This window comes from Asterias rubens, chromosome 13, assembly GCF_902459465.1.
Source record: "Asterias rubens chromosome 13, eAstRub1.3, whole genome shotgun sequence".
NCBI lineage: Eukaryota > Metazoa > Echinodermata > Asteroidea > Forcipulatida > Asteriidae > Asterias > Asterias rubens.
Genome location: NC_047074.1, coordinates 7245365 through 7261013, shown reverse-complemented (window position 1 = coordinate 7261013; position 15649 = coordinate 7245365). Strand labels below are relative to the sequence as shown.

General features: G+C 35.3%; 1 protein-coding gene across 14 annotated transcripts in view; it reads left to right on the top strand.

The window, feature by feature from the left end:
- Positions 1 to 10874, top strand: part of LOC117298772 (muscleblind-like protein 3) — a 73291-nt gene extending 62417 nt beyond the window's left edge. For 10 of the 14 annotated variants that reach the window (XM_033782099.1, XM_033782096.1, XM_033782098.1 and 7 more), the window contains one exon: positions 2815 to 10874. In XM_033782099.1, the coding sequence (XP_033637990.1) occupies positions 2815 to 3020 (206 nt within the window). In that variant the 3' untranslated portion in view covers positions 3021 to 10874. Of the gene's footprint in view, positions 1 to 726; positions 2344 to 2814 lie in introns of those variants that run through there. The other 4 variants (XM_033782094.1, XM_033782100.1, XR_004519988.1 and 1 more) reach the window with 3 other exon arrangements.
- The last annotated feature ends 4775 nt before the right edge of the window (positions 10875 to 15649 follow it).

Here is a 15649-nt window from a genome sequence, read left to right as displayed (position 1 = left end):
ACTCAGCCATACGGAAGTTTAAAAACAAATCTGTGTTTGAAGTTGAGGGTTTAGTTTGGTTTTACCCATCAATATGTGTTAGCACAGTATTCTCAGTACTTTTCTGAGTTCTGTAAAAAAATATTCTTTACCGATGATGCTACTTTAACACCTATTAAAACAAGTTGAGAGTTCTCAGGATTAGAAGAAATAAACCAAACTTTCTGGCTGTGTAATGACCCTGAAAACACACTTTGGTTTCTAAGTTTCAAAAATCCATATATGCTTATTTAAAATAATGGCCTGTATATAAATCACCATGTAATGTACACTGTTTGCACTATGTTTCCTTCTGCTGTTTTATTTTGCTCATCAGTTATTAAACAGCTCCAATCTGGCAAAGATATTTGTAGAATTGAGCTTGAAGAACATGAAGGAAGTATGAAGTTTTTGAGGAGTTGTTGGAACCGAATACCTTGACAGACTAGTTTATTTCTTGTACAGTGTGACTTGAGAACATCTTCTGTACCTTTAAATTATGTCTAGTGATTAAAGGCCGGCTTATAGTCGGTCGCGCAATGGTCACCCGATGGTCGAGCGATGGAAATCTTGACGTGCGGTCAAGATTTCCATCGCGCGACCATCGCGCGACTGACTATAAACCGGCCTTTAAAATACCATGTAATGGCCGTTAACAATGTTTGTCTCACTCTTAATCCCTTCCCTTAACCATGCCTCGCCTTCCAGACTACGTAGAAATCATTGACGGCAAGGTAACGCTATGCCGGTACGCTGTCCAGAGTCGGTGTACACGGCCCAAGTGTAAATTCTATCATCCGCCAACCTCTGCCTCCCTGGCAGTCATGACACCCGTCCCTATAGCGGCACTACCATCGCCCGTCGTCACCTCAATCTGATATTCTATTGAGCTTCCACACAATCATACAAAAAACAAGAGCAAATTTTATATTTGTCTCTCCCGCCGTCGTGGATCATTCCAAAGAATCTTTTAAATGTTTGAAATTGTTGAACAAGTGTCTAACATGATTTTTGGTTTTTGTTTTATATTTCTATATTATTATTAAACTGAATTTTAAATGTTACAAAAAAAAATAATAATAATAATAATATTAATATTGGTGCCGTTTTTGTAAAAGGCGGACACCAGTAATGTAGTTGTTTTTACTTTAGAGTAACTTTATAGGTCTAATGAACTTTGAACTTTGAACTACTAACTTTAACTGACTTGAGTTATACCTCTAAGTGCAATGTGTTGTTGTGTAAATGGTAATAAGACCAAACAGACAAGTGTATGGTTTAGAGGCTGTGCCAGCAATTTATGCCAGTGACGGCACAATTACACAATTAACAAACAAAAATGAAAATACTGCCAGACAGTTGATAAGATTATTTAAACAGTGAAACACCTGGATGTTGACGAAACACTTGACTGTGTGAAAGCCAGTGTTTTAAAAACACCAGTGTTAAACTTACACCGATGTGCTTATAATAAATACCGTTGTTACAGCACCAAGCTTAACAAATGCTTGTAATCTATTAACTGTAAGTGTTTTAAAAGTACACCAGACTAAAGCATGTAAAAAGAACATTACTCTGTTTACATAACGTCACTGTGTAACGTCAGTGTTTTAAAAACGCTGTTTGAAATACACTAGTGTTGTATGATGGTGTTTACAAAGCTCATCGGTGTAAGAAAACGTTTGAAAGATCAGTTGTTTAAAAAAAAAAGTGAATTGTGTAAAGAAGACAAGATTAATGAGGGTGAAGTGTTAATAACTACTGGCACGTCAAACGTGTGTGTAAATTATTTCACTTTGTGTCCGAGATTTTACAAAAACCCTTTCAAGGAGGGGCCTTATAAATTGTTCACACTGGCAGCTGACAAAAAAAACAGCCTTTGAGGCTAATTTCTTTTCTTTTCTTCTTTTTTCCACCCAAAAAATGTATAAAAAAGTGTATACTACCAATAAGATAATGATTGCTGAAACAAATTGCAAGTGTTAAGAAAGAAGAAAAAAAACTGCTGCTGAAAAAAATGCTGGCATTAAATTCTGCTTAATTTTAAATTATTTTCATGAGAGCAGTGTTGATTGGCTGAAGAGCTTTACTGCAATGATTTGATTGGCCTTTGCAAAAGACCCAGTGCTTGTGATTGGCTGATGGACTTTCATCATTATCATTGCTGGTGAAAGGAATGCACTTTGTTTGTCACGTCTTTATTTGTCAAATTGTTTTAAGTCCAACATGTTTCAAAACCCCTGGAGAATCTGTTTTTATTCAAGCCTCTGAAGTTGTTGATCTTCTTCTGATCAAAAAACAAAGTACGGTTTGATTGACGATCAATGATGAATGCATGAAAAGCACATACTCAAGGGAATATTTAAGTTAAATAATACAGCTTTCCTTCAAAGAAAAAATAGATTTTGTGAAACCTGTTTTGTTTTTGAAAGATAAAAACCTTAGAGGAAAGCTTGGATATTGGTTTTGGGGGGTTTTAAGACCCGGCTTTGTTGAAGGGAAAAACATGATGACTTAAACCAGAGAATCTTAATTTGTTTCTACCAAAACATGTGCTTGTGGTTCATGATGCACTCCCTGGCTAAGTTAACATCATTCAGGTAATAAAAGTTACCATGGTTTGGGGATTTCTTCACCTGGGGTTTTGTGCTTTGTGGTTATGTAGGCAGCTTTTATCCAGCAAACCTGTTTGGCACAGAGTATTACACATTGTGTTATTTTGGGGTGGGGCTTTGTTTTGTTTTGATGTTGCAGTTGTTAACATTTTTTGCTCCCTTGTAATCCCACTGCCAACAGACCAAGTAGAGATCGTTGAGGGTAAAGTGACGATGTGTCGTGATGCCGTCAAGGGCAAATGTGCCCGAGCCAATTGCAAATACTACCACAACGCCTCCTCTTCTGCATCCAACACCAATGCTAGTACCACCGTTGCTGCTCGTGCCACAACGCTGGTGGCTTCATGTTCCAATCTGGCTGCTGCAACCATGGCTGCTGCCCAATAAAGCAAGGGGAAATAGTTGAAGCAGCTGAATATCTCTGCCTGCCTGCCATGCCTGTTTGCCTGCACCCCATTTGTTATTCCTCCCTTCTCTCTTTATTTTCTCCGCTGGCGCTATGCCCCACCCAGCTAGCCCAGCAAATCATATGTGTGGTGATTTTGACTTTTTTTTTTTTTTTAGTTCACTTCTATTTTATCTGTTTTGCTGTCCAAGTTGTCATTTAAACTGAGAGCATATTTCTTTTTGGTTTCGATGAGTATTTTGATTATCACTGAGTTATGGCAGAGGTGCTTATTCTTCTTCTTTATTTTCCTGGGATTCATTGAGACCTAGCTATTTTACACCACAGAAGACCACAACATACATTGATTAATGCACACACATATATGTAGATTACTTACACCTTTGTAGGGCTGCATGAATGCAGAATTAGTTATCCACAATAATCCACACAGTTCAGATGCATAGATTTTTTATTGCATGCACATGTATAATTGTTTTATTATACTATTGAGATTTAAATATTAACGCAAGTTTTTATATTCATTATTGCCCCTGAATTTGTTACAAAGTGCCAAAAGTGTGACGTCAACAGTTTTTACTTGAACCATGAGAAATAATATGTATATATATATATATAATGATGGAATAAGTTTGCTTGTTTTTTTTTTCCTGGTTTTTTTTTCACTCTTTATTTTTTTGTGAAGCTGTAAAAAAAATTCACAGGCATAATCAAGAATCTAGTAGCCAAGAAAGTTTACTCGCAGGCCAGGAATTAGAAATGGATTACTCTCAACTTTTGACGGTGCTTGCTTTTTTTCTATTCAAACTGAAATACAACTATTTTTATATCGTTATGTTTTACGCAAAATCCCATGAACATGAACGCAAGTCTGTATATTGTGTATGTGGTTTTTAATGTAGATTTCCAGCACAATTTACTCACTTTCTTATTATAACTTTTGACCTTTTGATTAAGACATCTGAGCTTTGTGGATAATTTTATGGATAGTACTTAAGATCCATTCTGAAATCATAAACTGACTTTCAATTCATGGACCATAACATTTCTTGTCGATTTTGTGGGAAGGGGGTGCAGCTAATCAGAGCATGTGCACATGGAATTCGACAACAGGTCATCCAGTTTTGAGATTTGAAATATTGTTTTTTTCATAGTATGCTTGATGCATAGTCTTTTATTTTTTTCTTCTTGAATTAAAATTACTGTAACTCAAATGGATTGTGCCAAGAGTTTGCCAGGAACAGCAACAAATGGCTGGGTTCTTGCCATAGAGTCATAGTTTTCATAATAATGCCAAAAAACACAACATGTTTCTACTTCTTAGCTAATTTTCATCACATCATTATGATTTTAACCTTGTCAATAAGAAGCCAAACAACTGACATCATGTTTGTTTTGAAAAGTGTTGCATTATAAAAGAAGGTTTTTGCAAAAATGGATGGCGATGCTTTTGTGAAATACTGGTTGCCATCTTCGATCTAACCAGAGACAAAATGAACAGAAGCAAAATCCTTTATTCATTTTGTTTGTTTTTTGGTTTTTTTTTCTCATCCAAAAACAAATGTGTAGAAGCAATCTGCCAAAGATGTGTCAATGAAGCATCCAAAAGGTGCCATCATAGTTGGCAAATCCCACGCTATCTTGCATAATGTTGGCAGTCTTTAAAAACATGATGTGAGAATTTGGTCCTCTGGTTTGAGTTGGGATAAAAGATGCTCTTCTCTGCTCTTTTTCTTCAAGGCTGAAATTTTTTGAAGTGGATTTATTTTTTATTAGAGAAGGGGTTCTGGTTATTGGGGTTATGAATGCATTTATTACTAGTGGTTGTTTTTTATCTTCATATGTCGCTGCTTTTGCTCTGAATGATAAATTATGCTCATTTTGCTTGAAAGCATGCCATGGTTACCCTGCTATATGCGTTGTCTGCACTAATGTTTATCACATTAGCTAACTCTTGAGGGCGCTCTACAGACCATTTCTACCATTGCACCTCATTCTATACACACACGCAAAGGTACTGTTTCTATATGTGTCATGGTCATGCAAGTTTTCAGACTTGACATTTATTGGCCTAGAAACAACTCCATCGATAAGCTGATTAAGATGAAATATCTCGGCTGTTGAAATTGTATAGCGCCCTCTTGTAAATTTTAGTTTGTGATGAACATTAGCTCCCATATTTATTGGCTTGCTGCTTGTAGGCCGACCATTAAAAAAACATCAGATTCATGCAAGTTATTAAACAAAAAAAACATGAGAAATATTATATAACTTTTCTTTGTAGAGCAGCAGTGCAGATCATCGCTACTGATAACAATTCTGCAAATGTTTGATTTTTGTCTTTTTTTAATATTCTGTTCTGTTGTTGCATTCTTAAATGCTGTGCCAAATGCTTTTTAATTTTTTGTAGAAATTGTTGGGGGGTCCTGTAACACGAAGTGATACCCCGAGAAAAAAAAGTCAGCAAAAAAAAAAAGAGAAAAAAAAGAAAAAAGAATCGAAAGGCAAATTGAAATAGCTGCATTGCGAGTGATCTGTTGATTGTATTATGATTAATGATTTAAAGGAAGGTTTGAGATTGGTTTTTAAAGGAGCCAGTTATTAATGTGTTGTGGATGAACTCTGAGGGTGAGATAGAAACTGTCTTAAGCATGTTCAAACCGCTGCTTGAAGCTCGTCTGGCAAGTATGCTTGACAAAAATGCTATAAATTTTAAGAAATAATGGAGCGACGCTCCCTAAAATAAAGGAAATAGCATCTCTCAATCTAATTCTCTCAGATTGAGATGTGTATAGTCATCTCAATTGATAGTCATTTGTAGTTATAACACAAATATGTGTTTATTCATACTTATATATGTACTTACAAATAAGAAACTTTTTTTGTATATAACGTGTGAGGTAAGGATATTTTTAGACATTAATCTTATCCGGTTTTTGTCAGTTTTCTTGGATCTAGATCTTAAGATCCGTCCTATTATGACTGATTTTAGCAACGTAGTGTCTTTAAACATCTTGGTGCCATTCTTTTTTGTTTTTCAAGTCAAAAAAGGAAACAAAAGTGTGTGCCATTGTTTTTTCAATTTTAGACAATTTGTAAACGGTTCAAAGTAAATAGTTGTGGTATAATTCTAATGAATCAGTATAAGATAAAAAATATGAATATTAATAATGATACAGGGTGAAGAAGGACTGGACTCTTTTGCCAAAGTGTTGTAAGATAACAAAAAAGCAACCACGTGTTTTGAAATGATTACTTAAAAACAAGTGTGTGTTTCATCATTTCTTTGTTTTTTGTAATATCACACACTTCATAGCCAAGATGGTGTTATGACAAAAAAACGCCTCTCAGCTGAAAAAAAAGGACAAAAATATAAAAAACAAACAAAAAAAAAGTATTAAAAAAGTTAATAAATAAATAATAAATACCAGGGTTTCCGCGTTTCCTCCAATTTGTGAAAAACTCGGACATTTCACCAAAGATATACACTGGATTTTTTGTATAATGTCCATGTATAGTATTAATGCTAGAGCCTTCAAGAGTTGCTGCACTGAACAGTCAAAGAAAAAGAAAAGTCGCAACTATATTTAGCAGTGCCTGTATTGAATCATATGAAACGCTCGCTCGCAGAATGAAGGCAGGTAAAGACGCATTTAGTATTAAACAGTGGTGAATTGTAGTTGCTTAATGCCCTTCACTGGTTTTAAAAACAGTGAGCGGTTAAAAACAATCAATGGCGTAGTTTGTAAGCGTAGGCTTAATTGTGACAAAGCTTTAAACAAAAATAACAGAAAAGGTTTTAAAATGCAGTAAATGTTTTGTGATAAAAGTGTCAACCAAATCCTTATATTTCTTGTGAAAATAGTAAGAACAAAAGTAACCAACAAAAATTGTATCTATTAGGCAACTTGACTGCAAATAAGAAATGTTCTGGATTAGAAATTTGAAGACATGAAAAGTGGGTTCTGTCAAGATAGACTGGTTGTAGTATATCAAGGTCTGTCTGGTTCCAGACTCTCTAGAATAGACCTGTATCATGGCGTACCGTCCTTGTTTATCTACCATTAAAACCATGTAACCCATACTGAGGCTGGAAGGACAAATTAGTCTGGTGCCTTCTTTGTCTAACATGGGTATTGATGTTGAATTGTTTGGATACTAGGCAAGCAGCAAGATACAGGTTTGTTATGATTGAACGAAGCACAATTAATAAAAACGCAGCTACTTTTCCCCTTTGGCAACCAAAACAAATTATGTGCTGGTCACAAGCTCAAGTGGATGTTCACCATCCCCAGCTTTTTTGGTCATTTATGCTACCGCGCTAAGATTTCAGAAATGCTGCTGTGCTTGTATGCTTTATAAATGGATGAGGTTTCAGCCCAGATGGGTTTGAGTTTTAGTGATTCACACAAAAAGCTTGGTTCGACACTGAAAGAAAACAACCTACCCCAAATTCTGGAAAATCAATTAAAAAAGGAATCATGTTCATGATCTAACACAAACTTGCTGAGTAATGAGGAATGTGTGTAAATACATGGAAAGTGGAAGTAGATTCTCTTCAGTGGGCTACCGACCCCAAATATTAAAATGGTGAATCGTACAAGAGTACAAGACAAGCCCCCAACAGGAAACGGGGTTTCTAATTAGCATCAGAAAAAGAAAGAAAACAATTTAGATGAGGAAATTGAGTATAACAATTGTGAATAATTATTTCTAAAATTGTGCATGTGATTTTGTGGCTTTTTATGAACATTTAAAAATGTCTGAACAACTCTTAGCAATCAGTAGAAAATTAGTAAAATTACGCAAAGAACCATTTCACAAGATTGTACATAACTTAAATTCACCATCAAGATGGTACTGTTAATTCACCTAAATTTCAATTTTATTATTTTAAAATTCACAATTTTGTTTTCCGTACGAGTGGTTGTTTTTTCCTTTGATTGTTCATACTTAAACTTTCAACATGGACAAATTTGAAAATAAAATTGGGAAAAAGGGCGTTAAACGTAACATTCAAATGAATGTAAAATATATTAAAATAACAATGTAAAGTTTCTGTGTCAAACACTTGGACTAAGGTGAGACCATCTATGCTTTGATAGCACACAACATTTTGAAACAAAGTTTGTTTTCCTTCTGAGTTGAACAAATCTTGCCTGGTTAATATTTTTAGGAACTTGAAAGGAATGGATTAAATTAAATGTCATTGTTTGGAAAGATATCAAAGACAAGGAAGTTAGTACAGCCTGAAAGCTAGCACTATCTAGATCAATATTTCAAAGATTTTTATCCGAGGACTAGCTTGTGAAATGGTTCTAAAACTAGAGCTTTTTTTGTGTTTGTTTGTTTTGTTTTTTTGTTTTTTTTCTCATGACAAGTCATGATTTCTATAACGATTCTATACAGTAGATGTGTACATTACTTATTGAAGTACTATACCAACTGTCAAAAGCATAATAACTGAAATGATCAGTTTTCTGAAATATGAAGATTTTTTGTCCATAGATGCAGTCTATTTTGAAGTAACATTCTTAATATTGTAAGTTTATATTCTTTTTAGAAAAACAACATTTTTTGAATTAAATGTGTAAATTATTTTTTTCCGGTTTACTTCCATTTGATGATTTTTTTTCCAGCTTTATGATGATGTGGTTTTATCGAGTCTCTGTGTATTGATCGAGGCTTATTTTTACAGGTTTTTATTTTAACTCTAGGTTCGATTTTGTTTTGATTTTTTAGACAATTTTAATTTTGAATTTTGTTTTGTTTGTTGGTAGTCATAAAATGTATAAGTTTTGATGTTTTAAAATAGAAGATTGTCACTAAACAATGGTAGAACAACAAATTTAGTGTTTCTGTATTTAGGCACAAATCGCCGTGTGGTATTTTCAGATGCATTTCTTGAAGAAATTCTATTTTCTCGTCGAAGAAGAAAACCAACTGATAATAAAAAATCTAAAAAATAAGAAGTTTGGGAGCTTCTGTTTGATATTGATGTTAAACATCTGGGAAATTCATACAGATATGCAGATTTGTCTGTTTGTTGTGGTTGACTTTTGGGATACAATTTCTGGTGGATTATTTGAAAAATGTGACTGAAAATACCACACAAAGTGTTAAAGTAGTGATTAGATAAATAGTGACGTAGACAAACACTTCACTTGAGTACACTATACGCAGATTGAGTACAAACAAATATTCATTGTATAAACAGATTTAAAATTTGTATGGAAAAGGTTCTTTTTGTTTTGTAAAGGGATTGGGACATTTTCTCGTTTGTTGGTCATTTTGAATTGTTAGTTAAGAGAGTTGAACCTGGTCACATTAACAAGGGTTTAGTTTCATGCTGCGGTTTTCTAATCAAAAATTGGATTTATTAGGACCCCCTACTTGGTTATTATCAAGTTTAAACTGACGTAACTTATATAGGGACAGTCGCCCAAGTTTGGGCGCGACTGTGTTTTACTGAAAGAAATTATTATATCTTGCCCCAACCCCTTCCCCAGTGTGTGAAATAGCATTGTGGGACACTTTGTGGGAAATCTCAGCATTGAAGGAATGTGTTCCCTACCCCCATATGATGATAGTACCAAATGACATATGCAATAATTCATGCTAGAGCAGTTCACCAACTGTAAGATTCAAAATCATAGCAGTATTCTTTTAAAGTTGTTAACCAAAAATCTAATGCTTACATCCAATGCATTACTATTGCTGGTGGATGGCCATGGCGCCCAAAAAAAAACTTTAAAAAAAAAACAGCGTTCAATGCTAACATTATGCGCCTTCGATACAATGAATTCAAAGCATGCTTACTGGTTGGTTAGGCTTTTAACCTGTAACAAACAATTTGTTAAATTCGAGGGAGCGTTTTCAAATGTGTGCTGTGATTGACTTAAGCTTTGGGGAAAGGGCCTTTCTGGAGCCAATCCAAATTAAGCTCTCATAATAAACAGTCCTAATGTTTATAGTGCCTGCCATGTTGTAAGCAACTCTCTACAGCACACATTGGATTGAATTCTCCTTTGGATTAGTTGAAACAGTACTATGTCTGTAAGAAATAGCCTCAATGGAAACCCCTCAATGGTCTCAGCTGAAACAGATGAAGAAGGAAAACTCCACTTTACAAGACATTGTTTAAGTAGTGTTAGTAGATACATGTAGTACATCTCCCACTTATCTGCCAAAGTAGACTTGTTCTTTTAGTCGAGTAAAAAGATTGATTTTTTGGTTGGGCCAAGAATGAATTGAAGCTACAGGAACAACACATGACTGCAGACATCAATTAAAGATACGTCAACAAAAACTTGTGCATAAAATGCCTTAGTAGGGACAAGTGAGATGAACAAGATGAATTATGGAAGTTGGAGTTGTGCCGATGAAAATGGAACCTTGAAAAACCTGAGTGACAACTCATTCTTGATCTACCAGACGTCCTTCTTTACATTAAAAAATAAATAAAGCGCTTACTTATGATTTAATTGAAGCAATGCTTAAAAAAAACAAAAAGTAAAAATAATGAAAAAAAAAATGTACAAATTAGTGTAATGAAAACAAGAATTATATATTATAACAAATGTTTAAAGGAATGGAATGGAATGAACTTGCTACAGGAGACGTTAAACGTTTTCTCGCTATGCTGCGTGCATGTCATTAGCTGGAAAGGTGGTGCTTTATACTTTAAATAATAAATCCACAGTGAATGTTTGCCAATAAACAAAAAAAAAGTTACTAAGAAACGCGCTTTGTCTTTGTTCGTCTACTGCTGTGGCAATTAAAAAACAGTGCCACAATAAAGACACCCAATAAATATTGGAGTATGGAAACTTGAATAACTGTGTTGTCTCATTTTATTTCAGTCGTATTGTTTGTGTTTTCTTTGAAAGGGGTTCTACCTTGTGAAAAAGTGCATTTAACTAGTAAGGCCACAAGACTTGTACACATTTTGGCGTAAAAAGTACACATTTTCAAGCGAAAAGTACACAAGGATATGCACACATTTTGCCGGCCGCAAAAAGTTCACATTTTGGTGAAAAAAGGTACACATTTTCAAGTGAAAAGTACACAAGGCCTTAGCCTTTCACACATTTTGGCGCAAAAAAGGAAACAAGTCCTTTAAGTACACATTTTCAAGCGAAAAGTAACATTTTCAAGTGAAAAGTACACATTTTCAAGCGAAAAGTACACATTTTGGCGCAAAAAGTACACATTTTCAAACGAAAAGTAGACGAGGCTATAGCCTCGTCTACTTTTCGTTTGAAACACATTTTCAAGCAAAAAATACACTTTTTCAAGTGCAAAGTACACTTCTAAAGTACACAAGTCTATTTGCCTTGTACACAGTTTGGTGCAAAATGTACACATTTTCAAGCGAAAAGTGCTTGTACACATTTTGGTGCAAAAAGTAAAATTTTCAAACGAAAAGTATTGTACACATTTTCAAGCAAAAAGTACACAAGACTTGTATTTTCTAGTGAAAATAGCCTTGTATATAGCCTTGTACACATTTTTAAGCGAAAAGTACACATTTTGGCGCAAAAAGTACACATTTTCAAACGAAAAGTAGACAAGGCTATATCCTTGTACACATTTTCAAGCAAAAAGTACACATTTTGAAGTGAAAAGTACACTTCCTAAAGTGAAAAGTACACAATTGCCTTGTACACATTCTGGTGCAAAAAGTACACATTTTGGCGCAAAAAGTACACATTTTCAAGTGAAAAGTACACTTCCTAAAGTGAAAAGTACACAATTGCCTTGTACACATTTTGGTGCAAAAAGTACACATTTTGGCGCAAAAAGTACACATTTTGGCGCAAAAAGTACACATTTTAAGTGAAAAGTACACTTCCTAAAGTGAAAAGTACACAATTGCCTTGTGCAAAAAGTACACATTTTGGCACAAAAAGTACACATTTTGGCGTGAAAAGTACACCAGGCTATAGCCTTGTTCACATTTACAAGCGAAAAGTACTAGTGCACCTGGATCAACCCAATAATAAATGGGTATCCTTCCATATCGCCATTAGTCTCAGATAAGTTACAATAATAAAACAAAAAAACACTCTTTTTTGGTAAAAAATAACTGTTTTATTATTGTTCATATTTCTGTAACCACAAAATAGACCTCATGCATTGATTATGATGAAACATCAATGAAAACAGACTCCCCTACCTCCATTTGACCAGTAAAGGGACAACCTTTAAGCCCCATGTTTTCCAAACTTCATCAGATCTTTGTGGGAAAAAAATGTTTACAATGAGGGCAATGTAAAACCACACTTTCGTGCAGAAACACATGACAACGTGGATTTTTTAGTTGGTGGAACTGTGTTTACCCATTACTGGCGTTGTTCAGCCACCGGTAAGGTCTCATGTTACGCACTCCGGAATATTCTTCTGTGATTTCGAGAATCAAGTCTTTATTGAACCAAAAAATTGCAACAGTAACCATGCTTTTTAACGCCTGTTGATATGCAGCACGCCATGTTTGTTTACATTTAATACCCACTATACATGTAGGTCATATGATGCAAAGAGCGCAATTGGTCTATTGTTTTATACAATAATTGTGGAAGTTCCAGCCTGCTGAATTTAAAAAAGATTTACAGTTTTACATCTTAATACAAGAGTTTTTTTTTATCGGGGTGTTTTTCATAAGCTAGCTAGGTTTTCAGGACAACCATGTCAATATCCCGACCAAAGGTGAAATAAGGCAACATCTCTATCAGTAATGTAGGCATAATATTAGAAAGGTTTTGCAAGTCTATGGATACACATACAGATACCAATACGTCGACACTTTGTGCGTTCACATGACGCGTATCCGCGACTTTCGTATTTTGCACACACGGTTAGTGACGGATACAGGAGCTCGTACACGTCATAGAAAAGCGAATACTGTTTTGCAGACTTTAAGTTGTCTTTTTGTCCTATATCAAAAACATTTACCAGGGAATTGCTTTCACTGGTATCATGCTTGACATAGATAGAATGTTTTTAGTCTTTTTGCAAGCAAAACGGTGAGAAAATGCAGTGTATAAAACTCAGGGTCTCCATTAGTCATGCTTTTCGGGAAAAACACTCATGATGAATGCAAGCGCACTCAAGTGACACATACATGTATTTTGCAAACTAAATTCCAACACGCCGCCGACATGAACGGATACGGTTATCATACATGTATCTGTATCTGTATCCCCACGCTTGCAATACATCTCTATTTTCCCTTCCTAAGTCTGATTTCTGGCCCTCAGAAAAAATCAGTAAAATTATTTTTAAATAGCCTGAATATTCTATAAAAATTAATACCACATGTACATGTAGGTCAGCCCTCGTATCGGTACTAACAAAAATTCCAAAAGGTTTATGGTAAATGGCTCAATACTAACTTTGTGCTAACAACAACACTTACAAAGCTTGTATTCCTGCCATGTGTCGTTAAAGTTTCAAATTCCACTTTGATATTTACACATTTTTACAATGTCAATCTATTTCTACAATACACGCACACCAGAAAAAAATACACAAAACTTGCAGCTTATTTACAAAGTGTCCATGTAAAACCAAATGATAATAATTTACAAGCCAAAATTTACAGATTTTCAATGTGTGAAAGTTTGATGATTTCTCTTTTCAACAAATTTGTCAACTAGCCCGTCGTCGTGTTCTTGCGAGGTGAAATGTTGCTTTACTGTAATCAAAGAATAAGACCAATTGCATGGCATTGTCCACCACAGAATTCTACACTAAGGGTGTCGTGGCCAAGTGGTTAGGAGCTTCCAATTCAAGTTCTGTGTTTGAGTAATTTGGGTGTGGGTTCGATTCCCGGTTGTGACACTTGTGTCCTTGAGTAAGATGCTTTACTATAATTGCTTCTCTTCACCCAGGGGTATAAATGGGTAACAATAATAATAATAATAATAATAATTAGACGTGTAATGCGCACATATCCACCCTGCTGGGTGTTCAAGGTGCAGGAGAGTAGAGGTTGATGTTGTGTATGAAAAAGCTACTCAAGTGCCCTGAAGCTCAGGGGAAAGATTAAAGGGATGTTATTGGCCCAATGACCAGGGCACTAATGTAAAGCGCACCGAGACATGGAAATACGCTATAAAAGAACTAGTTATTATTATTATTATGACCCACAGAGTCACCATTACTGCAGAGTTCTGCAACAAGCAGAGCATGAAAATAGGCTAGGGACTGTCTCGGAAGAAAATTCAGTGCTTATGTATGAATTTTTTATGGTTTAGCAAGAAGTCTTTACATTGTTAAGCGTGCATACATGTACCTACATACTCTGTATAAACATAGAATACTTTGCTTCTACCATGTCTACAGCAAGATGTTAAACAGCTGGCTGTATGGACTTAGGTACAGAATTTAGAATTTTCTAAACCTGTGCCCATGTCATTAAAAAAAAATAGACTACAGGCAGCACTGAAAAAGTCTTTGTGGAAGAGACCAACAATAAGCCCCTTAAAGCCTAAAATTTAGGCTCAATCGATCATCGGGAGTATTTAACGTGAAAACCCACCCTTGTTTCCGAACGTTTCGCCATGTCATGACATGTGTTTAAAATAAATCCGTAATTCTCGATATCGAGAATTGATAGTTGTTTTAATGTTTTCTCATGGAATGATATTTCAAGGGAAGTCTTTCACCATTACCTTCTGTACCATGTAAGTTATTTGTAAATCTGTGAACTTTTAATTTTTGTTCTGTTCAGAAAGTGTCCAATGGCTTTAATAAAGCTGACTTTCTGCATCTCCTATATAGACATGATAGACCCATTGCACAACACACACTTGCACGGGTGTCTCTTGTGCAATGGGACTATTGATGGATACAGAGGGAACCTATCAGAGTGTTTGGAGCGATAGGGGGTTATAGATTCCCTACATACAGAGCTCTAGAGTTTTTGCTTTAGGTTTTAATCGATTTCACAATGATTAGAGCAAGCTAGTCTTAACAATGAGACCAATGCGATGTATTTTGTGACCGCGTGGGGAGCTCTCAATAGCATTGTTATCACTTCAGGGGGTATATCCGGGGGTATACCGCTACTTTTGTTGCGCCATAGTTTTAAGTTGCTTTAGAGGTGGATTTTAGGGGCTCCTTTAAAGGTCTTATTGTTTGTGATGGAAGTAATGTGTTCCAGTCTTTAATAACTGTTTTGAGTATGAATGATTATATAACTGACATACAGACCCTTGTCATTTGAGTGGTGGAACTTACTTCACGTGACATTCACTATTACTCCCATCCGCACCTGCGATCAAAAAGACCTATTCCCCCATGGGGAATAGCATTTCCCATTCAACAGTTAGGATCATCCTTGCTCCCAATGTTTTTGAGCAGTACAGTGCACTGCGCCGCTGCTAAAACAAAGGAGCACCTGTGCAAAAGGTTGTGATCCAATTGCTATTAAATCGTGCATTGTTTCCGCTACGCGGCGCTATATGATTTTTGGTTGTCAAACAAACTCACAAACGTTCCCAACCAGTAATTTGTGTGATTTTTCATAATGTTATACTTTTAAAATACATCAAATAACAAGGATCTCTATGTCAGTTATATAAAACAAATATTGAGTGGCTTTAAT